Source organism: Pan troglodytes, chromosome 15, assembly GCF_028858775.2.
Source record: "Pan troglodytes isolate AG18354 chromosome 15, NHGRI_mPanTro3-v2.0_pri, whole genome shotgun sequence".
Lineage (NCBI taxonomy): Eukaryota > Metazoa > Chordata > Mammalia > Primates > Hominidae > Pan > Pan troglodytes.
The window spans coordinates 22,689,996-22,715,303 of record NC_072413.2 but is presented as its reverse complement, the minus strand read 5'-3'; the positions used below and the strand labels follow the sequence as shown (position 1 = coordinate 22,715,303).

At 51.7% G+C, this 25,308-nt stretch overlaps 1 protein-coding gene across 1 annotated transcript; it reads right to left on the bottom strand.

Annotated features, from left to right (window-relative positions):
• Nucleotides 1–238: 238 nt before the first annotated feature.
• On the bottom strand, nucleotides 239–20,927 carry NYNRIN (NYN domain and retroviral integrase containing). The gene is made up of 9 exons (XM_016925935.4): nucleotides 20,740–20,927; nucleotides 20,382–20,596; nucleotides 10,997–11,655; nucleotides 9,316–10,872; nucleotides 8,319–8,449; nucleotides 8,075–8,171; nucleotides 6,426–6,527; nucleotides 6,107–6,208; nucleotides 239–4,928 (listed from the first exon to the last, which is right to left on the bottom strand). Exons 2-9 carry the CDS (start codon nucleotides 20,577–20,579, stop codon nucleotides 2,078–2,080), a joined length of 5,697 nt encoding a protein of 1,898 aa, XP_016781424.4. The 5' UTR covers nucleotides 20,580–20,596; nucleotides 20,740–20,927; the 3' UTR covers nucleotides 239–2,077.
• Nucleotides 20,928–25,308: the final 4,381 nt, after the last annotated feature.

The window sequence follows — 25,308 nt, the reverse complement described above, 5'->3', positions numbered from 1 at the left end:
TGGGACTCTCCTTCCAGCCCTGCCATGAAGCAGCTATGGAGCCTTAAGCATATCACCCTCTGGGCCCTGGTCTCTTCATCTGTACAGTAAGAGCTTGGGGCAGATGGTCTGGAAAAGGTACTTTTCTTCAAATCTGCAAGTTTATCTAGGAAACATATAGCAGCCATACCCCATGACTGCCCCACACTCCTCATTCCCACAATTGAGACTGAAGCTAAACAAAGAACTGGACATCAGCTCCAGTTTGATTCGTTTATTGACAAATCAAATGAAAAAAATTCACTTAAAAGAAGGGTATGTGATCATAAATGTAGCTAACAGGGGGAACGCATACAGCACCAGGGAGGGAGAGTGAGGCTGGACATACCATTACAGAGAGGAGGAAGAGAAAGAATGGCGCGGGGGGCGGAGGAAAGAGAGCACCTGCCAAAAATCCCACACTTTCCACTTCTCAGCTATCACTCAATCATTTTTCTGGACAGGATTAACAGCTAGAAATGGTTTAAGGGCAACACCCAGGTAGTTTGTCTGGAAGATCAGGGAGATGAAGAGTTGGAGAGAATGTGGGTGTAGCATTTTGAAGGATTCTCCAGCTTGAACCTGTTGCCAGAACCCTTTTCATGGTGAACTGGGAGTCAGGAAGCTTTATCCTGGTCTCAGCTCAGCCATGAACTCGCTGTGTGACGTTGGGTGAATCACTTTCCCTCTGTGATCCTCTTTCCTCTGCTGTAAAACAATCAAGTTGGCAAGTTCTCCACTGGCTCTAGCACTCTGCAATGCCAAGAGTTCTGGCAACCTGGGCTAGACCAGGAGACTGGCTCAGCTTCTGGAGAAATGAAACTACTCAGAAGGCCAGCCAGAGTGACGTGGCACTGGCCTTCACCTGGAGCCCACTTCCTTGGCAGTGGCAGCAATTCAGAGGGTGAGTGTACGCGCACACACCTGGAAGGAACTCACGCTCACTGCAAGGGTGATCTCTGCAAAGAATGGCTGTGAGGGAGCCTGGGTTTTGCTCTACACAGAAGGCAGGTCCACAGGACTCGGGGGGTGATACAGATGAAGCAATCACACAATCTGTAGGGTCTGGGATGCAGGATACAGTGGAGGTAGAAGGAGCAGAGGGCTGTAGGCTTTGGGATGGGGTTGGGAGGGGTTGGGAGGTAGAGCCATGCCAGCACTTCGCCGTGTGCCACTCTTGTTGCAGACGCCCTCCCCCCTTAAAACAGAGGCCAGGGCCCCTGGGTCTAACAGAAGCAGCTCTTCAGGTAGAGATGCCACACTTGGCATCAAGATCCTTGATTCCTGTGGGGTCAACACCATCAAAGCAGGGGTCAGGAATTGTCTCCATTGGCTGGAGTCAAATGAGGTAGGCCAACCCATTTCCCCCTTGCCCTTCCCATGCTGACAAGCTGGTGGCTTGTGGCTGGCCATCCTCCCGCTCCAAGACACTGCCCTTGAGGCCTGGGAGGATGGCCAGCCCTGCCCTGACAGCTGTGCAGGCCACACCTGGCTTAAGAAAGCTGACCGTGAGGCTAGGAGGCAGCAGCCTCCCCACAGCCTGCCCAGGTTTATGTCATCTGTGACAGCTCTAAGGGCAAAGGGTCCCCAGAAGAACAGGTTGGAGGGAGGAGCCCACATTTGGGGTTTCTGTATGGGAAAGGACTGTGGTTCCAATTCCAAGGTCAACAGCCACAGTTTCATGGCCAAGATAGATTCTTTCGTGAGTGTGTGTGTGCACACCACCACACACCTACATGTGAAGGGGAAAGAGGATACTTGGGGAAAAGACACTGAGCCTGGTATAGCCTAGAGGAGCACTCTATTTCCCAGTGTAAAACTGCCAGGGACCCATATCTGACAGCCTTTGGCAAATTCTCCAAGTACCCCAAACTGGGGATGTTTCCATGCGGATGCTGGTCCCTAGTTCAAGGCAATTCAGCAAAGCTTTATGAAGCAACTTCTCTACAAAAGGCACAACTGAGGGCCCCCAGTGGACTGAGAGCACTGCTGGGACAGCGGGAGGCCTAGCAGCAGAAACCCACGGCCCTGGGGCAGGGGGCACCCCCGCTGCTCCCGCTCACTGCTCCAAGACCTTGAAGGACAGGGGGGTGCCACTCTTGGCAAAGGCCTTCATCAGACTGCTGGGATAGATGCACCCCAGCTTCTCTGGGGTTGGGAAGCCCCATATCCTATAGAGTGACAGGCTCAGCCGGTCCCCGATATAGAAGGGACCCACCCATTTGGCACTGCTGCCATTCCTGGGGAGGGACAGCAAGAGGACTTGGTCACCCACATTCCACTCCTTCTCCTGGCTCTCCCGCTTGAAACGCCTGTTCTCGGCCTTTTCACTCACCTTGTCAGCCACCCTCCAGTGGAGCTCCAGCAGCTCCCCCACCAGCTGTAGCAGGAAGACGTCCATCTTGAGCCCTTCAATGTTTGCGCTGCTTATCTCCCACCACAGGGGCTCCGTGAGCCTTGACTCACCCCCGGTCAGGACCTTGAACGGTGTGGCATCAGTGGAGGAGGCCCTGAAGGCCAGGTGCAACAAAGGCAGGGAGGCCGCCCACTTCTTCCCATGCAGGAAGATGAACTCCTTGAGGGCCCTCTTGAATTCCCAGTAGGCCCCTGAGCTCGTCAGGCAGGGGAACTGGAGGTCCCTACTCAGGGAGGCCACCTGGGCTCCCAGGGCCAGCCCACAGCTCACAAGGACGTGCCGGGCAAACTGGGGCCCCTGGGCTGCCTCCAGCCTCACAGGAACACCCCATCTTGCAAACACATGCTGAAGCAGCACCTGGGCCACAGCCGTGTGTGTGTAGGGCTTCAGGGGGAATGCCTCCACCCACCTGGTGTTTGGGTCAGCCACAATAAGTACATGCTTATGGCCCTCTTCACTTATGGTGACCGGGCCCACCACCTCGATCTGCAGGTTCGACCAGGGGGCGGTCGACCTGAGGGGCCATGGGGACTCAATAACCTTCAACTCGCTGCCTATGAGATTTCGGGGGATGCAGAACAAGCAGCTCCTGCAGTAATCTTTCACATGCTCCTGCATCCCAGGCCACCACCCCAGCAAACGCAACTTCTTGTAGGTCTCTTCGGGCCTCTGGTGGGCCCCCAAGGGAATGTCATGCACAGAGAAAATCAGATCCCTCCGGAGTTGCGTCGGGACTACCCAGACCCTGGGCTTCTTATCTCCCTTGAACATAAGCAGGCCACTCTCCTTGTCGAGGCTGAGTGAGTTAAAGGCAGAACTAAACGGTGAGGAGCCAGACAGTTTCTGCCCAGCCTGCAGCCTGGCAATGATATCGGCCAGGGTGCTGTCACTCAGCTGTAATGCCAGCAAATTGGGCCTCTTGCCCATAGCATGGGGACTCACTGTAGGGGCTGGCACATCCTTTGGCAAACTCCACCACTGCCCACCCCCCTGGGCACCCTGCTTGGCCAGGGTGTCCACTGTCACAGCAAACAGAGAGCCCCGGTAGGAGGTTCGGTAGATAAACGGAAGGGATGAGAGGCCAGAGGTGAGGGATATAATGTAGGAGAGCAGGCTTGGGTGAGGGAGTGGAGCCCCATCAGAGGAGAGGAAGCCCCGAGCCCTCCAGAGGGGCAGGAGCTCCCACAGGAGGCTGAAGATCCAGTTGCAGTGAGTGAGGAAAACCACTGGGAGTGGGGACTGGCCAAAGCGCTCCAGGCCGCAGGCCACGGCTGCCAGGTGGGCATAGGTTGGCGTGTAAGGGGAGCATGAGAAGGAAAGGGAGACAGGGGGGCTGGTGGGCGATAGAACATAGAGACCAAAGCCAGCACACCACTCATCCTCACGGTAGAAGCAGTAGCCAGACATGTGGATGCAGACGAACGTGGACAGGTCAGAGAAAGGCGGCAGAACCTGGAAGAAGCGAGGCATGGAGGCCGCGGGGGTGAGCAGGCGGTTCTCCCCCAGCAGGCCCTGGAGGAGGGCCAATTCCAGGGCCCTCTTGCCTTTGTCCTGAACCAAGAGGGACCATCGGATCAACCAAGCTTTGGAAACCCTGCGGCCCTCCTGCACCTCAGGGTCCGCAGTGGTCCGGGAGGCATAGGAAAGGTCCAGGACCACCGGGGTGTCTCCAATGCAGCGGGAAAAATGCTTGAGGGCCCAGGCAACAGCATAGGGGCTGTCTCCCCCTGACTGGGGGCCCTGGCTCTCCTCGTCAGGGAGGAGGGGTTTTGAGGTATAGGCTATGGGGTGCTTCCTCCCTGAGTGCTCCTGATGGAGGATGGCCGTCAGGGCCACGTGGCTCACGGTCACCTCCAGGCGGAAGGGCAGCTGGGAGTTGGGGGCCATCAGGCAGAGGGCAGACACCAGGGCTCGCTTCAGGGCCAGGAAGGCCTCCTCATGCTCCTGGTCCCACTGCCAGTCAGGCTTCTGCTTGAGGAGGCTGTGCAGGGGGCCCACTAGGGCTTCATAGTCAGGGATGGCATCCCTGTGGGAGTCCATGAAGCCCATGAAGAAGGAGAGTGCAGTGAAGTTGCTGGGGATGGTGAGCTGGGCCAGGTGGGCAAGAACCTGCTGGCAGGGAGCCTTTCCATCCCAGGGGATGCCTAGGTAGGGAGAAGCTGCCCCTGGCAGGAGGTCGATGTCCAGGGCCCCATCGGGGGGATCATGGAGGCTGAGGCACCGCAGGATCTCCTCCGAAAGGGACGGGCACTCCACCCTGAACACTGACGCCAGCGAAGAGTCAAGATCGTCCTCCTCAGCCACCTTCTGTGTGCCCTGCCCCTGTCTCTGCTCCTCATCCTGCCTCTCCTCCTTCTCTTCCCTGACTTCTTCCATATTCGGCAGACTCTCCAGGGGCCCAGAGTCAGCGTCATCACTCAGCTCAGTGACACTGGCTGAGCTGGGAGGAAGGGTCTTCCACACCTTCAGGAAGTTGCCAATGTCAGTGTCCAACCTACACCAAAACAGATGGAAGAGGGAAGGGCAGCCCCGTCGTGAGCAATCCTCCAAAGGGAAAGCACCTCTGTGGAAACCCCATTCCAAAGTGTCCTGAGGCTGGGCCAAGTGCCAACAACTTGCATGGCATAGGCACAATTGGGCCCCTGCCTATAAACACTTCCTCTACCTCATGCATGGGCCAGACCCCCAATATTAGAGGTTCATTTGTGCCTTGAAGGCTCATCCAATCAAAACTTCACTGACCAAGTAACATTTAAACTAGCTGTAAGCCAGTGGTTTGATAAGAGATGACTGGCGGCTTCCAGCCTAACCCAGGATGAGCAATCCTGGAAAAGGAGGGGGCAGTGTCACCAAAGTGAAGGAGAGCCTGACAAGGAGCTTGTGAGGACACAGCTGACAAACCTCATCCACATCACTTTTTTCCAAATTGGCAAGGTAAGACTGGGGGATCTGGCCCCAGGAAGCAGAGCTCTGCCCAGAAGATCCTGACAAAGGTCCCCTGCTGGGCCTAGGGAACTGGCAGGTGGGCAGCAGAGGATCCAAGTTACTGCAAACCAATTGTGCTGGCACCAGCAATGTGACCTTGGAAAAGTCACTTGAGTCACAGATTCCTCATCTATAAAATGAAGACAGTGGTCATTTACATATAACTCAAGTTGTGAGGATCGAATGAGACGATAAACATAGAAAAAATCCTACTTGGTGAATACTCTAGACACAGCTTCCCTTGGATACAAAGAATAAGAGCAAGGCTGTTCACTGCAGCCTCGGACCCAAAAGCATATAATGGAAGTGGTCAAATGGCCCTCAACAAGAAAACAGAAAAATCTTTTGGGTACTCATGTAATGGAACACTATATGACCATTAAACAGAGCTACATGAATTAGCATAGGATACATCTGAAAAAACTAATAAATCATTGAGCACAAATGCCAGTTTGGAAGGATGCATGTAGAATGTTAAAACTACATTCTACATATGTGCTTTCATGTATGTATTAAAACTTACTGTAAGTGGTTTATGAACACATAAACATGTGGCACAAGTATAAAGACATGAAAAAGTCAGATCACTCTGATCATTATTACGCACTAGATGTTGGCCAACACTAAGGGGAAGTTTCCGATCAGCCCCAGGAGGGCCTGGGAGGCTGGGGAGGCCTGACCTATTACCTGTTTGGCTTCTTCAGAAACTCATCCAAGGTGGGGCCATCACGGCCCAGGGGGTCATCAGGCACCATGAAGAGATTCCCCGCAAAGGTGAAAGGCAGCAAGCTGGGCCCAGGGGGAGAAGAGGCACAGTCACTGTGAGCCCTTGACCCACCCACACCCTGTTGTCGCCTGGCTTCTCCATGGGGCTGAGACCCACATCCTGGCAGGTGCTGGTGGGCACTACTCCAAGGCCTCTCTTCCAGCCCTAATCTCTCCCATGCCAGGGGCTGCCTGACATCCAAGGGGAAGGAATGGCTCAAGCCTCTGGGGACCATCTTACCGATCTTTGACCATCAGTTTCTTGGAATTATTCATCAGGATGTGAATCTGCTCATTGGTGACAATGATGCCATCTGTCTCCTCTGCCAGCTTTACCATGAACCTGCAGGGAGAGGGGAAGTCACTAATGACCCAGTAACTAGCCCCCTCACTTCCTGGGTCATCTGGGAAAATGAACTTGCAGCTTCCCATTGAGGTGTGTCAGACAAAGACACTGCCCTTCCTACTCAGAAATCCAGGACCCCCGAGCCCATCCCCTTCTCTATGCAGCCATGTGAGATCACTGATAGGGATCAAGGTCATCCAAGGGTGACCTTGGATGCACGCATTCCCAGATGTATATACAAACACACGCCCCTGTTATACGCATAGGCACATACGTAGACATGCACAGACACAGAAACTCACATTCGTCCACATTCACACAGGTGTATTTACTGCTTCCGTTTTTTTGCATCTGTAAAACAGAGATAAAATACCTACCCCATGTTGCTGTGAGGATTAAACTGAATGAGATAATACTTTTAAGTGTCTAAGTAAGTGCCGGCCACACAGCACACACACAAATATTCCATTATAATGCTTCACCAATGCATAATATTCATATACATTCCAGGACATACAGACATATATACGCTAACACATATAAGCACACATACCTGAATAAACAAATCCACTTTTCCAAGGATCACCTCTCCTCTAAAGAGGGCTGTGACCAGGAAAGAAAGCAAAGGCTACCTACTTCTCAGTAGTCCCTGAAACTTTCCATTCGGGCTCCCCAAAGCATGCTATTCTTCAAGTGCCCAGCAGAGGGACGGTCTGCGGAAAAGCCATCTTCCATCAAACCCACGCCTGAACTTAAAGGCACTTAAAGACTCAATGGAGGGGACCAGCTCTACAAGGAGGGATGCGTGAGGTTCTCTGCCCAGCCCTTCCCAGGCCTGGTTGGGTGCCAGGTCTTGGGAAGAGTGTGGAGAAACAGAACTTCTCCCTGCCTGGCATGAGAGTTGCCTATGTGAAACCAAGATCTCTGTCTGCCCAGCATCAACTCCAACCCAGGACCAGTGACTATGCCTGGGCCTTCCCTGCCCTAAGAGAGGCAGGGTCACAGGCTTCCCCTGAGCACAGAGGTCCTGCAGCCATGCTGAGGAGTGGGCGCTTAGGATTGACAAGCAGGCAAGCATTCAGGGTTTAGGCATTCAGGGCTCTCCTTTTCCAGAGCCCTGCCCAGGGCTCCATCCACAACAGCCATGCACAGACCTCCACCGGTGCCGGGGCTCCGAGGGAGGAAAAGACTAAAGCAGTCTGGAGACATGAGCCTCAACCGAAACGGGCACCCAAAATCCTGGGGAACCTCTCTGATGTTCACAGGTCATGGGGGAAGAATGCCTGTTAGCTAAGGCAGACGGACTCCAGAGTCCCAAAGTCAGAAACAACTCCGGGCTTGGGGAGAGCCAACCTCGAGCCCTTTCCTCAATGTGCCCATCCCTCTGCTGACAGATGCCCATGCTCCACCCCACCCTCTGCACAACCGACACCCCCAACATGTTTGCCTCCATTTCCCCAGAGAAGACAGGCCGGACTCCACCTGACACACCAGCCAGGCCCAACTCCCTGAGCCCAGGAGGGCAGGCCTGGGGACCGGCACACCTATAATCGTAGGTAGTGATCTTCTTGCCATTCTCAAGCTGGGAGGGTGTGATTGAAAGCATCTTGAGCGAGTGTAGCTTCGTCAGAAAGTGGCTCTCTGGGGGTGAAAGGCAGAAGACAGAAATGGTCAAGGGAGGGCTAAGTGGAAATGGCCACTCTGGGGTGGCAGAGGGTGGGGGCAGCAAGGCAGAGAGAAGAAAGCTTGGTGACACTGTGGAGGCTGGGCAGGCAGGGGACACCTCACCTCTCACCCTCCGGTTCTTCTTCAGCTGCCAGGTGGGTACAAACACAGTGACCTCTCGGTGTCCCCGGTTCCAGAAAAACTGCACTGCCATGGCAATTCCTCGGCAGGAGAAGAAGTGCTGCAGGCCATGCCTGTGGGGTCGTGGGACAAGGAAAGACCCTGCCTCACCACTCCTCCCTCAGAGCCAGCCCTGGGGCAGCAAGCAAGCAATGCCAGCACCAAGGACACCAATGATGCCCTCTCCCCTTCCCTCCATACTCAGACATTCTGTGAGCACCTACTTGGTGCAGGGCACTGCCAGAAATTCTGTGTGTGTGCGCGCGCGTGTGTGTGTGTGTGCATGTACCAGTGTGTACGCATGTGTGTAGGGACATTGAGGGCAAGAGGAAGAAGGCAGCCCCTCCACTCAGAGAGCTCAGTTGAGGGCTTAAAGCAAACAAAAATTCCTTTGGCCACCGACAGTGTGCTGGGAGTGTGCTCTGCACAGATAACTACTCTATCATGTGGCAAATTATGTGGCATGCACATGTTTATGCTAACACCTCTACAGCAGTAAGTACTGTGGAGGAAGGGCAATCGCTAAGGGCCAGCAGGGTCAGGAAAAGAAATCTGTGCTGGGCCTTGAAGTTTGGGCTAAAAGTTTAAAAGCTGGCCTGGGAAGGGCATGGACCTTGGCAGTGGACACATCTGAGCCAAAAGGCCAGCTGGACCCCTTGCTGGCTCAGGGATCTTGGGCAAGATTTCCCACCTCTGAGCCTGCTTCAGCATCTATCAGACAGGGAAACCAGAAACCTGCCCTTGAGGGCTGCTGTGAGGATTCCATGCACACTGCCTGGCACGCAGGAGCCACTCAACATGGATGGACCACTTCCCTCCCATCTCTTCCCCATGTCGCCCATAGGAAGGTTGGGAAGGGATGCCCACATTCTGTCCCCCAGGGATGCCCTGCCCCAGGTCCACAGCATCCCCAGCCCACCCCACACCCGTGACTACTCACACCATGGCCACACTGCTGCCATCGATGACCACTCGCCGCAACCCCTGGTTTCCAGGTTCCCCTGACAGGTTCAGCTCGAAGGGTGTATTCAGGGCCTCGTGGTACCTCTGGAAGCTGGTCACTGTGCTGTTCGCTTGCAGGTGGCGAGGTGGCTGCCTTGGGGCCCCCTCCCAAGCCCCCAGGAGCCCCTCCATCTGAAACTGGTGCTTACTGCTGAGGGCCAAGGTGCCACTGGACTGGGGACCCTGCCTTCCAGCCTGCCCCTGGCCCTTCAGTAAGGAGACACTAGCCCTTGATGTAGGCTGGACCTCACTCAGAAGTCTGGCTACATCCAAGGTTGGCCCTGCATCCGTGGGCACCTTCTGAGCTGCAGGTGTTTTGGGAGCTCTGGAGACTCTGGGGGTCACAGGTACTTTGGGAGCTGCAGGTGCTTTGGAAGCTGCAGGTGCTTTGGAAACTGTAGCTGCAGGCCCGACTTGAGCTTTGGGTGTTTTGGGACCTGCAGGTGATGTTTTTGCTACAGGCATCTTCTGAGCCTGGGGAGTTTTTGGAGTTGTGGGTTCCACTTGAGCTACCAACACTGGTTGATTCACAACTGTTTTTTGAGCTGTGGCCATCAGTTGAGCTGTTGGCTTTGTTGGAGCCAAAGGCACTTCGGGAGCTGCAGGCTCTGTGTGCACTGCCAGCATCATTCGAGATGTAGGCACTTTGGGAGCTGCAGATGGCACTTGAGTTCTGGGGGGATTTTCAGCTTTGGGCACTGCTGCAGACATGGGCACTTTGAGAGTTTCAGGCACTGTTTGAGCTCCAGGTACTGACTGATCTGTCAGCCCCCCTTGAGCCACGGGCTTCCCTTGCCCTGTTGGCAGCACTGGAGTGGGTCCCTCTTCCAGTCCGTTAAAATCCAACTGCATACTCCCTTGATCCCCCGGCTCACTTCCAGCCTGTAGTTGGGGTGTAGAGGTCAAGGGTGGCCCTATCTGTGGGAGATCCAAGCTAACTTTGTCTTTTACATCTGAGCTCCCAGGGACCACCAATAAACTCGTAACTTTTGGGGAAATCTCTGGCCTTGGGCAATTCTGCAGGGCTGCTTCTCCTCCCAGCCCCCCATCTGGTCTACCAGCTGGGCTTTCTGCACTAGGCAGAGGAGCCAGCTCCTTCTGCTTCCACTCCAGATTTAAGGGCAAAGGATTCTGCCCTGGCAGCTTCAACTGAATGGGGCCCAGAGGTCTCTGCCAGAAGGGGAAATTGAAGCATGCCTGGGACAGGAGCCAGGCCAGATGTAGAGAATGCAGCTCATTGATCCTCCAGAAGGTTGCAGCAATAGCCCCCGGCCACAATGGCCCAAAGGCTGGCCCCGGGGTCCAGGCCTTCCAGGGTGGGCACACACCCAGGGCTGATACTGGAGGTTGGAAGAGGAGTTTATCTTCTATCTTCTGGACCTGCCTTTGCTTCAACAAGGCTTGTGTGTGGTTCGTGGAGTCCTGGCTGCTGGTGGCTTGCACTGACCCTTCCTCTTGAGCACTGTCCATACCATCTTGGTTGTTGGAACCGACCCTGGAGGAAGCCCAAGTTCATTGAAAAGGTGGAAGGCCAGTTTGGTCCCAAACTACTACTATTTCCTTAGGGTAGGGGAGCAGGGGTAGGATCAGAGAAGCCAGGCTCATTCTCCAGAACTTACCGTACCAGCTGGTTTGCTGCCTCCTGCGGTGTGCTCTGGGCTGGGATCAGGGACCCAGTGGCTCCCAGGCTAGATAATCTCTTTGAATTTTCTGGGCCCCTGTTCTGGAGGGTCCCCATGTCCACAAAGGGTCCAGGACTCTCTCCCACGGACACCATGGCTGGGGCTTCCTTCTGCTGCTGGGGAGGGCAGATTAGAACCTCCGGATCGGAGTGGGAGTCAGAGATGCCGAAGCGGCTGAGCCACTCGATGATGTCTTCCTTGCCTGCAGCATCCCGCACCAGGCTCAGCAGCAGCTCCTGGACCGCTGGGGGCAGCTGCAGTAGGTCCCCTGCATGCTGGTCACCACGGATCCAGACCAGGGCCCCAAAGGCCCGGGTCACCTCAGCCTCCCAGATCCCCCGGGGGGTCAGCAGAGGGGCAGGGCCCCAGCGCAGTCGCCCCACCAGCTCCTCCAGCCAGTTCTGTGTCATGATGAAAGACTCAGTCAGCCCGCCCACCATCAGGGAGCCAGGGGGGCCAGGCACCAGGTAGGCAAGGGTGCTCCAGCAGAGGCAGTCCAGGAAGAGGCCTTGGGCCCCAAGGAAGGCACAGTGCAGGATCGGTGGGTAGCGAACCTCTTTCCACAGCTCTGGGCTGCACAGGCCCTTCAGGTATTCCTGGGCACAATGGGGAGAACACAATGAAGTCAGCCCGTTAGGGGCCTGCCCCTGGATCTGCCCTCACCACCCAAAAGGCCAGCCCCTCACTAACCATGTGGCCCCACCACTACCACCCCCCATCCACCATGAGCCAAATGACTCCCCCATGGCCAGCCACTCTCTCCCTGGTCCTGCACCCTCACACACCCATTTCTTTCCAGGGAACACCAACAGAACAGGGAAGCCTGGGAGAGAGGAGAGAAAGAACCCAGGTTGCAGCTCCAACTCAACCTCAACTGATTAGGTTAATTGTGGGGCATCTATCACCTTCTCAGCACCGCAGTCTCTTCACCAAGAAAAAGAAAGGTTAAACTGGATGCTCCTGAGGTCTAGTCCCAGTCTGGCATTCCTGAATTGTGTGACAGCTGGGGAGAAAGTGGCTGCACACTACTGGGCACCCTCCATAAGCTAGGAACTATGCAACCTGTGGCAAGTTATTAATCACACAACACGCCTGCCCCCATGCCTGCAGTTCCTCCTCTGTAAAATGGGAACAGTAATAGTTCCTGCCTCATTGGGCCACTCTGAAGCTTCAGTGAATTAATACACAGAAAGTACTGAGGATGACACCTGGCACAGCCTGTTCCCATTTTGCAGGCTGAGAAGAGCTATGCAGCTTGCCCAAGGGCACAGAGCTAGAGGCTCTGATACTAGAATTTTTTCCACCTCCTCTGGCAGACCACAGTGACTACAGGGTAATCATGTGAGACTCGAGCTTCATCCCCCTCCAGAATGCCTCTAACACAACCTGTACCCCTAATCATAGTAACTCTGTTGCCCAGAGGCAACAGAGGAGGAGATAAGCCACTGGGCCAGTGTCCAGGGGAACCCCTGCACCCGCACATACACGCAATAGCTAAAGAGAAGGAAGAACTCTGGCTTTCTGGGCAGACCAAGTCCTAGAGTTCACAGAGCTCACAGGGCACACACTCGCCATCTTTAGCAGTGGCTGGGGTGGGCGAGGTTGGGGTTTCTCCACTCTGGCTGAGTTCCATCTGTGTGGTCCCATGAGCTCTCGCTCCAATCAGCCACCCCATGTGGACTTTATATGCCCCCATGCCCCTCCACATCCCCTTTCTTTGATAGTCATCCCTCTCATCCCTCTTCCTGCTTTCCCCTGGCAGTCCCATACTCCATTTTGGATCTCCAGCAGCGATCCTGAAGACCACCCAGGTGCCTCTGCTCAGTCCCCGGGCCATCCTTCCCGGCTCAGGCCTACGTGTCCCTCTTCCACCTGGCCAAGGCCACAGACCTGCAACTTCTTCCTCAGAGCCTGAAATACATGTCTAACCTCTTTTCAATCAGTTCAAAACCAGCTCAAAACGTGATGGACATCCCAAGCCAACCCCTCCTACCCCAACCTCATCTGGTCCCACTGCCTAGCAAGGTTAAATCTGAGCAGGTGTGGGCTGTCTCAGACCTTAACAAATATTCCCCACCCCATGCACCCCCATTTCAATGACCTGAAAACAACATGAAAAATGGAGAGATGTGCTGGGGAAGAAGATTATGGGTGGCTTCTTTCTCTTTCTGCAGAGAGCTTAGAATATTTATGGTTCCATCAACTGTCCAATATTTTATTTTATTTTATTTTATTTTATTTTATTTTATTTTATTTTATTTTTTGAGGCAGAGTCTCACTCTGTCACCCAGGCTGGAGTACAGTGGCACAGCTAGAGGCTCTGATACCAGAATTTTTCCACTGGAGTGATCTCGGCTCACTGCAGCCTCCGCCTCCTAGGTTCAAGAAATTCTCCTGCCTTAGCCTCCCGAGTAGCTGGGATTACAGATGTGCACCATCACGCCCGGCTAATTTTTGTATTTTTAGTAGAGATGGGGTTTTGCCGTGTTGGTCAGGCTGGTCTCGAACTCTTGACCTCACGCGATCCACCCGCCTCAGACTCCTAAAGTGCTGGGATTACAGGTGTGAGCCACCGTGCCCGGCCCGATATTTTAAAATTAAGAAATATATAGGAACTGTGATAATTTTTAAAATAATAAATATGAACTAATATTTAGTGAGAGCTTATTATGTGTCAGGCACTTTGCACACATTATCTTATTTATTCCTCTCTCTGCCCTTTAAGGAAATACTATTATCCCCATTTTAGATGAGCAAGGAAGGCCATATGTCCAAGATCACACAGTTAGTAGGCTGGGATACTCAGGCACTCTAGCTCCACAGTCGGGGGTCTTCACCATGATGCCGTCTATACTGTAGAGGGAGAGAAGATAAGGAAACAACAGGCATTTACAGCCTGAAAATACCTGAACAGCTTTCCTGCCTAAAGCCAACCCAGACCTTCTTCCTCCAAGAGGAGAAAAAGTAGAGAAGAAGAGGCAGGAACATCTAACAACCAGGTAGAAAGATGATACAGAAGAATAGAAAAGGACACAGAAAAAGAGCACTGTATTTGTAAGAATATATTGTCCAATACCCACAGGTCGTTAGTCAACTTGGGGGTTAAATAAAAGCATTTATATGACATATTTTAATATTATTCTGTACTTGTCAAGGTGCTTTATTACTTAACACCTAACTTAGGGTTCTCCTTTCTCATAAGTCAGTTATCATTCATTGTCTACTTTCCAGAACCACCCCAATTTACACTGCAGGATACTCAAAAGGCTCAGAAAACAACAAGAAACTCTGGAATTGGAAGTGAAGGGGAACATGAAAAACCAGGTTCTTTGAGGAGCAGTTAGATCTGAGAGCCCAACCACTCCCAACACACATACACACACACACACACATTCACACACACACATTCACACACACACACACACACACACACACAGGCTTGGCAAGTACCTTCCCGCTCACTGGAGGGCTGTTCTCCAGGGAGTACAAAACAAGGTCTTAGGAGTCGAGGTTGATCAGCATAATCGAAGGTGTGAGCACCACACAAAAAAACATGGAGGGAGTGAGGAGGGCCAAAGAATGATGTATACAATGCAAGCTAAACGCAGAGAAACTCATTCTTCCCACTCAGAGATTTGCTTGGCAGCCAGACCCTGACCCTCCAGGCCAGGGAAGCAGGCATACATTCTGGAAAACCTGGCCAGCCCAAGAGCAGAGACTTAAAGATCACAAAACGGGGTCCCTAACCAACAGCACCTGCAAATCTCTCTACAATCAAGCTCAAAACCAACAAGTCTTGCCCACAGCCTCCACTCCCAATCAGCTTTTTGTCCTTCACTCTTTATCATGCAAGGATTATCAGGCTTGCGAGGAAAACTTCTAACGTGAAACACAGAGGACAAACCATACAGGAAAACAAAAAAGCAACCTGAAAGAAGAGAAACTGGGGGGAGAAGAAAACTTCAAAAAGCTTACTATCATTTCTATCCTCAGAGAGGTAACAAAGAATATGGTACACACTAAACAAGAATAGAATACATACGTTTCAAATTGGATTTAAAAAGCGTAGGATACTATTTTTTAACAGAGAGAATATAAGTGACTTCTAGACATTAAAAATTTGATGGCAGAAATGAAAGACCCAAGAAAAGGCTTCAAAGATAAAATTAAGGAAACCTTCAGAAAGCAGAACAAAAAGTTAAAGTTGAAAAAGAGGAGAAAACATAAGAAAAGCAGAGGACTTCCAGAAAGAGAGGACAGAGATAGCACAGGAGAGGAAATCATCGACTAAATATTTCCCCACATTTCCCGGATCTGAGGAACATGAGTGTCCAGATAGAAGGCCCCCTAAGTACAACAAGAGTGCCTGACAATGGAGGAAAACAGAACCGCACAAAGGGGCCTCACTGGGAGACTGCAGAACATTGGGGAAAACTGACAACTTCCAGAGAAAAAAACATCTCACACAAATGACCAGGGACCAGAACAGCTTCAGGCTCCTCCAAATGGAGCACAACCCTCACATTTCTGAAGGAAAATAATTTTCCTTTTATAATTCAATATCAGCCAAGCTCTCAATCAAGTATCCTTTGGCTATGCAACGTGGACATGCAACCTCAGCATTTTTCCTCCTGTAAAACTTTTCCCGGGAAGCCACTGGAGAGCAGTTTTCCAGGAAACCAAGTAAGAAAGAAGCAAAGACCATCTCCAGGATGACGGTGAAGAGAAATCTCAGAATTTATTCATCGATTCGACAAATAATTCTTGACTATATGCCAGGCACTGTTTTAGGGTGACAATGGTTATTACACAGGACAGCTAGTTCAGATTGGAGGGTATGACTCAAGAGACAGGCATGTTGAAAGCAGGCATCTGCATACACTTTGCTGCTGCACCATCTTTTTAACTTGAGGTCTTTTTAACTTGAGGCTACAGAGGGATGTGTTCCATCAACCCAAGAAAGAAAAAGTTTCAAGGTCCAGGACATGAGTATCTAGCAAAGAAAAAAGGCAAAGGATGCCAAGAACGACAGCTGTGTCAGCCTGGAAAGCAACTGACCAGACAGGAGAGACGGCGCCAAGAAAAAAGTTAGAACCAAAAGAACACCTTGAACTGATAGACTGACCTTGTAGAAAACTGTACTGAGAGGCTACTGGAAGTGGTAAGAATTAACAATAGGTACAAAGAAAGGCAAATTGAAAAGCAAGGAGTGCTTAACCTCAATGACCTCAGTAAAACCCAAAAAGTAAGAAAGAAAACAAAATCATAGTACACTTCAGTGCTTCGATGTGAACGCTATGTGCAAGGCATAATGAGGCAATGCTAAATGTAGATTTAGCAGATAATTGAGACAGAACTATCTTGAGAAGAGGGGCTGACCGTGAAAGGGAGCTAAATCCTCACATACGATAATAGGACCAAAAAAAGATAGCAGCAAACGTCGATTAATTAAAAGACAACCGTGTCTACATATTCTTTTAGAAATGTGGAGATGCGTAAATGCCAGAGCAAATACTGTCAGTGGGGATGGTTACTGAAGGAGGAATTGGGAGGGCCGGGGCAGGGAACCTCTGTGTGCTCTTCTAAGCCTTTTTTAATAATTGGACTTTTCAAATGTGTATTACTTTGATAAAAGAAAATTTAAGTTTAAAGAAAAAGAAGTATTCAGTGCCCACAACACAAGCAGGTGTCCTGGTAAATGTTTAACAATCAGCTGGGGGTGGGGGGTAACCTTGATTTGTCGCATTTGCCAATTTCTGTGGCATAAATACTCCCACCATGGCTGTAAATACTCCTCCACTCGCTTGCACAATTCCCGAAATTTTAACAGTGGGTCCATAGGAGCCAACTCCAGGCACTGACCGCAACCAACTCTCAGGGTACTGCTCACAGTTAGTGTGCAGCAAAGATAGTTCAACTTCCATCTGACAGCCAAGCCAGATGTCAGCAGGCCACACCCTGTCCCAGAGCTCCAGAACCCAGTCTCCAGAAGGTACTCTTGCCCACTACCACTGCCTTTAGCCTCCCCATCACCTCCCGCAGTGGTCACCTCTCTTCTCTGCCGCCCACACCATCCTCACCTCATTGCCAAAGGGGAGAAGGGTGGAGCAGGGCTTGTCCCGGGCCTCTTCTGATCATTACTAAAACCCGCCTCTCCACTCACTGATTTCACCTCAGAGAGGCCTCCCCAGTGTTTGTTTTGCTGCCTGGGAATGTGTTTCACAGTAATGTCTTCAGTGTTTTTTTGTTTGTTTGTTTGTTTTTGAGACGGAGTCTCGCTGTGTCTCCCAGGTTGGAGTGCAGTGGCGCGATCTCGGCTCACTGCAAGCTCCGCTTCCCAGGTTCATGCCATTCTCCTGCCTCAGCCTCCCAAGTAGCTGGGACTACAGGCGCCCGCCAACACGCCCGGCTAATTTTTTGTATTTTTAGTAAAAACGGGGTTTCACCGTGTTAGCCAAGATGGTCTCGATCTCCTGACCTCATGATCCGCCCGTCTCAGCCTCCCAAAGTGCTAGGATTACAGGCGTGGGCCACCGCGCCCAGCCTGTCTTCAGTGTTTTTTAATCCCACCACAACAAAACAATTTTAAAGCACTCAAGATTTACAGAGATTTTCCTGAGAAACCAACCACATAGAAACACACTCAGGCCCTTCTCTAGATGAGCCTGTATCCTTCTCGACCCCTCCTCCCCTCAGACCCCAACAAGCCACCTCACCATCAGCCCTTCCCCAGTCCTGCAACCTATAGTCTCCCAGAGTCCTCTCTGCCTGTTGGCCTATGTTCAGTATGCCATTAACAAAGTGCATGATTCTGTGTCCCTACAGCTGAGATTGGGACCAGCCACGCTGCCTCCCTATGAGAACCACAAGACATCCTTACACTTGGGAAATGTTTATGTGTCAGATCGCTGGACCTTAGACAGCATTTAATCCAAGACTTCCACTTTACAAACAGGGAGATCGAGACTCAGAGAGGGAAAAGGACTTGCTCAAAGTTACGCAGCTAGTCAAAAACAATAGTAGCTAACATCTATACTCTATAGCTCTCCACATTTTATAACAATATTGTAACATGCATGATTTCAGCAGACTCTCACAAACTCTTCATGAACCAGGTATTATTATAGTCTGTTCCATAGATGAGGGAAATGGCTCAAGAGAGGATAAGTTATTTGATCTGATCACCCAGTTCAAATAGTTAACAGGTAGCAAACCCCAGTCTCAAACTCTCCTCACCATACCCTTCCTATCTTGGTTGTAACTTGGTGACAGCATATCAAACCCAGATCCCCTAACCCCGAGACAAAACTTTAACCCCCCCCCACCTTCCCTGTCCTCCTTCTCCAAATTGCCAACAAAGTCTCCTTTATGCTCATTGTGTACAATAAGGCAGGGAGCTACCCAGAATCCCCTCACGCTGGGTTCCCACTTTTCAACAATGCCTTTCCCAAAGGGAAGACAAAGGGGGAGTGGAGGAACAGGGCTAGGAATCAAGGGAGCCACTGATTCCATTAGCTGGGCCTACAGTGGGAGCCTGAGGTGTGAGATCTGCGGTCCGAAGAACCCTGAAGCAGCAGAGGGAGATGGAGCAGGTAGGCCTGGAGAAGCCAATCCAGGATTTGAGCAAGGAGGGGGTGGGGGGGGGGGTACCTCCGAAAGTGTGAGTCCTGGCCCGGCACAGTGGTTCATGCCTGTAATCCCAGCACTTTGGGAGGCCAAGGCGGGTGGATTACCTGAGGCCAGGAGTTCAAGACCAACCTGGCCAACATGGTGAAACCTCATCTCTACTAAAATACAAAAATTAGCTGGGCATGGTGGCACGTGCCTGTAATCCCAGCTACTCAGGAGGCTGAGGCAGGAGAATCACTTGAACACAAGAGGCAGAGGTGGAGGTTGCAGTGAGCCAAGACCACGCCATTGCACTTCAGCCTGGGCAACAGAGTGAAACTCCATCTCAAAAAAAAAAAAAAGAAAAAGAAAGTGCGAGTCCCCTAAGAGGGTGAGCTGCTGCCTTTCAAAGTAACAAAAAGATTAAGAACCCAAAGAACCCAAAACACTCCTCTTGTTAGCCTACCCTACCCCGGCTTCTAAATGTCTTCCTCTCAAGGCCTCCAGCACATATGTTCTCTGGGAAGACACCCCTTCCCTCTCCTAGCACCTCTGTCAAAATTGGAAAAACTGCTGACCCAGCAGCTCCACAGAGGGGTTGAGGGAGGAACTTCCCAGCCTGCCTGCCTACCAGACTGGCTGGCCGAGTTCTGGGCCTCCCCACCCATGGCCTTGACCAATTAAGATATAGGTATAAACCCATCTGCAGTAGGTGTGCATGGTGAAGGGGAAGGTGGTCTGGGGCAGAGGGAGGCTGTGGCATTCCTGTGGCATTCCTACAAAGAAGAAGTAAGATAAAGGAATCTAAGGGAAGAGGTAAACCTTGGGGGACAGTGGAATCTGACAGGCCCAAGGGGAGGAAAAGCTTGTGAGAGAAGCCAGGGAGATTGCAAGAGAGGCGCACTGTGATCTGGCCTGTCCAAGGTCCAGCCCCACATAGCAAGCCCTTTCATCTGAAAACCCATAGCCCTCCTCCCAGACTCCCACCCATCTCCAAGGGCTGGGAATCTGGGAAGAGGGCTGCACCCCACTCTGAACCCCTGCAAGAAGCTGAGTGGCATCAAGAGTGTGGGGCAGGGAGCCCAGAGCCCTGGGTTCTGGTCCAACCCCCACCACCTCACCTACCTGCCTCTGAGCACTCAGCCAGGCCCCTTACCCTCTCTGGCCACCAGTACCTCATCTGTAAAATGCCAGTATCACTCTAGAAGCATCTCTAAAGGCCCCTCCAGTCCTAGTACTCAGAGGCTCCAAGGGGCAGCCCAGGATTTAAGGAGACTTAAAAGGAGACAGAAGGACCTGGGCCTTTCAGTCTTGGTGGAGAACAAAGAGGTGTGTTGCAGAGGCCACAGAAATACAGCGCCTTGAGTTGCTCCCCAGATGGAAAAGTGGGACTGCTGATGCTGGGGCCCTGGCCAGGGAAGTCTCATGGGGGACACACACCGAGGAGGTGCTCTCAGTGCACTTGAGGGACAGAGGTGACACGTAGGGAAGGGGTGGGGCAGGAAAGGAAGGAACCAGAGGGAAGAAGCGGGCATGGAAGGAGCGCAGGCTGATCTGGCGAGGCAGGAGGATGGCCCACTACCTGCCTGCCACACTGCCAAATCCAGGCGGGGGCAGGGTGGGTGGTGCCTCTGCGGACCACCATCTCCCCAGGGGAAGGGGAGAGAGTGATCTGGCTGGAAGAGATGGGTGGGGGTGGGGAGAAGCTGTTTACCTTGGCTTTGCCCATGTTCTCTCGGGGCCCCTCGAGCTGTAGCCAGAAGTAGGGGGTGTCCGGGCGGCTCTGGAAGGCGTTCAGCTTGACCCTAAAGATGCGCTGCACTTGCAGACGCTGCCGCTGCACCCGAGGCTTCGATTTTGTCTGCACCATGAACCATTCCTGCGCCGGAGGATCGCCCCCAGACAGGAGCATGGCTGCCCCGCCCGCTCCTGGAACGAAGAAGACGATAGTGTCACCCGGGTCTCGGTGCGGCAGGCGCCCCAGCCCCCAGCCCCAGGCGCCTAAGCCACGCCCCCTCCTCCCCGCGGCGCGCCCCCCGCACGGCCTCCTTCCTCCAGGCGGCGGGACCCACCCGGCACGGCTCGGGCGCCCGCCCTCTGGAGCTTGGTCCCCTTCGACCGCTGCTACCGCGACGAGCTCTTCCTGCCCGGGGTTGTAGCTAGGGGTGGGACCGGTCGGGCTCCTGCCGCCCTTCCCTCCGCCCCCAGCCTTCCCCCTCCAGCACTCCGCCAGCCCCTCCTGGATCAACTCTGTCTCCGTCTGCTGGATAGCTTAAAGGGGCGCGGAGAAGAGGGAGGGGGAGCCGGGGCGGGGAGGAGGGGGCGGGGAGGGTCCCGGAGGCCTCTGCCTTCCACCCAAGTTTTGGGCCCAGAGCCAGAATCCAGGGGTCAAAGTTAGTTTCCTTCCACGTTCCCCTCTTGCTAGTGGAAGGACGGGGAAGAGGAAGGAGGGGAGGATTGGTTTCCGGCACCCTTTTTTGAGATTTGGAACAAGGATCTCTCCCCTTTACCCCCACCTCCCCCCTACCCCCAACCGCCTCTCCCAGGCGTCCCAAGAGAACGGGGACCTCGGCCACTCCTTCCCTGGGAGGAAAGGGTTAAGGTAGAGTAGGGTGGGGAGCCCAGGGAGGCCGGGGCCTAAGGAAACTCTGGGCTGGAGACCAAGCAGGAAGGAAAGGGTAACAGCACTGACTCCCCACCCCCCACTGAAGTCTAGGGACAGCCTGGAGCTGGCGGGCAGCCCAGACCCTCCTGAAGCCCCCCAGGGCTGGAGGGGCGGGAGAGCTGCCAGAGTTTTCAGACTTGAGTTGTTTATGAAAGCCCTTTTTAGCACGTTTGAGTTATGCTGTGAGGGGAAGGAGATAGAGGGTCCGGGCAGTAATGTAACCTCCGAGGTCTCCTGCAACCCCTGACCAGTCAGCCAATTGGCATCAGTGGTCTGGGACTAACCCTGGGCTAGGGGACCACCTTCAACACCCAGGCTCTGCTCACATCCCCAGCACAAAGAACACCTTATACAGCCTTGGGCCTGAATAGAACCTGGCCCTGTGGAGGGCAGGGCCTATGTCTCGGCCTCAATGATCTTATTTTCCAGACTAAAACGAAGAGCCACAGTCTGATAGACACAAGTATACCTATGAGGTCAAAAGGCATCAGACTTTAAATTAGGCCTGCCCTGGAACATCTGGTCTGCAGGGTCGTCATGTGTTTGTGTGCAGGCAAGGGACCAGGAGCACCCCACTGCAAGGAAGGGGCCCAATTGGGGGCAGGGAGGGGCTCACGCTATTCCTGGTCTGGACTGGACTCAGCCCACCACACCCTACTTCATCCTACACACCTGATTCTTCTCCCTAGATTGGAATCCAGAAAAGGAAAAAATGATCTGTGTTACTTCTGGCTCCAAAGCCTTCTGCTCCACCCTGCCTGGTCCTCCTGTCCTGCCCCTCTCTAGTACCTTGAAGCAGAAGGCCTTTGGGCTGAATCTCCATCTCAGGCCTTCTTTCCACCTCTGACTGCTCTCCTTTTAGCAAAAGAGTCTCCTGCCTTATTGTGCTTCAGTTTCTCTTACAAAATAAGGTGAGAGCCACATAACCCTGCTCCCCACTCCTTCCCTGAATGAATACTTAACTCTTACTGCCCTCCTCTATCAGACCATGAACCCCAAGCATGGTGATCATCTTCATGGAGAACTCCTGGGTTTAATTCTATGTTCAAAGAGGCCATGTTGAGGGTCAGAAGAGGTCAATCTTAGGAATCAAGTTATGTATAAATGGATAAAAGCAGACAATTTATTTAAACTGTTGTGTCCCTATTTCTTTAGCTCATGAAAATTGGGATAATAATACACACAGCGGAGGGTAGAAATCAGACTACATGTAAAGCGCCAGGTACAGTGCTTAGCACAGAGTAGATACCCAATGTATGTTAATTCCCCATTTCAAGAGCTTGTCTCTTCTCCCCCACCTCAGTTCTGGCCAATGTGTCACCACACCTTCCTAGAAATCCTCTCCTCACCCTTCCTACTAACCCATTCCCCAGCTCCTGCCTCTCCCGGAGGTAGAGATTTTGTTAGCTAGCCTGGTTTTAATCCCAGCTATGCTCAGTTCTGGATGAGTTACATGAGTTAATGTGGACTCAGGCAGGTCCCTAAGTCCCTTGAACTCCATGGGCTTCCTCATCTAAATTCATTCATAGGACCAAATTCATTCGCTTATTCAACAAATTTAACACGTATTCACTGAGTGTCTACTATGAGCCATGCCCTAAGAGTATGGCATTGAGTAAGATGGAGATCTCCCTGCCCCCATGGAATACAGGAGGAAGAAGAAAGAAAGAGTATGATTTCAGAGAAGGGGAACTACTCTCCTGGAAATAAGACAAGGTACCGTGATGGAGAATGACTCCATGGGGCCTCTCTGCTGATGGGGATATTTCAACTAGAGGGAGAGCAAGAATATGGGCACTGAGATGGCAACCAAGCTAAGCTCTTAGCAGTTCTTGATCCAAGGCTCTCCCTATCTCAAATACATTCAGTGATTCCTTGCCTACAATATTAGGTTAAAACTGGTTTGATGTGTTGGAGGCCTTCTGCAACCTGGCCCTCATTTACTTTCCTAACCTTGTATAAAAGGATCCCAGCTCAAGTGTAAGTAGAATTCGATATGTCTAGGCATGTCTGGCAACAGGGGAGCACACCCTGTCACGAGTCTGTTTGCATGAGGAATGAGAAACCTCCAAGAAGAAAGCTCATCTTGATTAAAGGAAGGGCCTGCCCTGTGAGCTTGACAGAGTAATAGATCCTTATCCCTCCAAGGCTCCAGAGAGAGAGGCAGTTCTGGCACTCAAGTACCTGGCCCAGATCCACACCTATCCAAGTTCCAGAGATGGGGCAGGGAGCCCTGGAACCCAGGCAGCCCTGCTTGGGATCTTTGTGTAGGAGTAACCCAGAGAGGAGACAGGCTTCTTCCCGACTTTGCCATAGTCCCTGAGCAACTTGCATTCCTTCAGAGCCACAAAGCAGAAGTGCCCTCCCAGAGGCATTTGGAATGGTCAGGACTTAAGGTGGCTCCAAATGAGCACTGAGGGCTAGAGTCAAGGAAACCAGAGTTACTCTCTCTGTGTCACACAATGTGGTCCCCAGAGTGGTCAGGATCTCAGCAGGAAACACGGTACTCGCAAAAGTGATGACTGAAGGAAATTTAAAGAATGGCTCTTTTATGGGGATTTGAGTGGGGTTATGGAAAACCCGTAAGAGACTGGTGCAGTTCTTGAGGGCTAAAACCGGTAAGAGACTGGTGCAGTTCTTGAGGGCTAGGTATCAGCAGGAAGCTGTTACCACCAGTAGGCCTGAAAGGGAAAAGGCAGAAGTGGTTACTGCCACCAACCACTGGGCAAGAGCTGGAGCCATAGGCCACAAGACAGAAGCTATGGGCCTGGGTAAAGATCACAGCCACCAGCAGGCTGCCACCCAGCAGGGAGGGAGCCACCTTCCTGTGGCTTGCGAATGCCCAGCACTGGACAAACCCAACCAGAAGCCAAATGGCAAGGCTGTGGAAGGCTAAGCCATCCCTTGAGGTCAACCTCCTGAACACAGGGCAGGATAGAGAAGAGTGAAGGGTACACAGAGAATATTCAGCACACTCTATCTCTTAACACCTACAGGCTGGGGAGGCTTAAGGAAACTAAGTTATACTAATTTTCCCCTACTCTTCCCCTCATAAACACCCTGTCTTAGGAACAGAAATGAATAATCCTGTGCTCCCATTCAGAACACAGGACTCAAGAGTCAAAGACTTGGGTTCAAATCCCAGCTCTGCAACTGTACCGGTTTCCTAGGCTGCTGTCATAAATTACCACAAACTGAGTGGCTTAAAATAAGAGAAATTTATTCTCGCCCAGTTCTGGAGGATAGAGGTCCCAAAATGTTAAAGGTAATGTGAACAACTGGTGCATAAATAAACTGTTCTTTGGAACAGACTAAAAATCTAGAAAATAAGACCAACTATATACTGAAATTTAGTATATGGCCAAGATCGTTTTTGTCTTTGTTTTTTGCCAGGAGGTATTCTCCTCTAATCAAGTTAGTTTTTTAATCAGTGGAGATAAGATGTATTTTTAATAAATGATCTTGGGACAATAAGGTAGCCTTCTGAGATAAAATAAAATATTCATACCTAACACCACACAGAAAAACAAATTTCTGAAAGATCAAACACTTAAATAATAAAAATGAAATCATAAAAGTACTACAACAAACCATGGAAGAATTTTTATATTATTACATTTGGGAGAGGCAGGCCTTTCTAAGAATGATACCCATATCAGAAGTCATTTTAAAACTGTTTAATACTTTTAGTTACATAAATATAGAATTATTTCCCATGGAAACATAAACACCGTAAACAGAGTCAACAGACACATGAAAAGCTAGGAGAATATATTTGCCAATTATACCATAGATCAAGGGCTAATTTCCTAAGTATTTAAACAACTCTTACAAATAAAGAAGAAAAAGATTAACCCATAGAAAAATGGACAAAGTATAAAAACAGTCCACAAAAGGGGACCTCTGTATGGTTCTTAAAATATAAAAGCATGTGCCACTGCACTTTTAATAAGAGAAATGCAGATTAAAACTACAG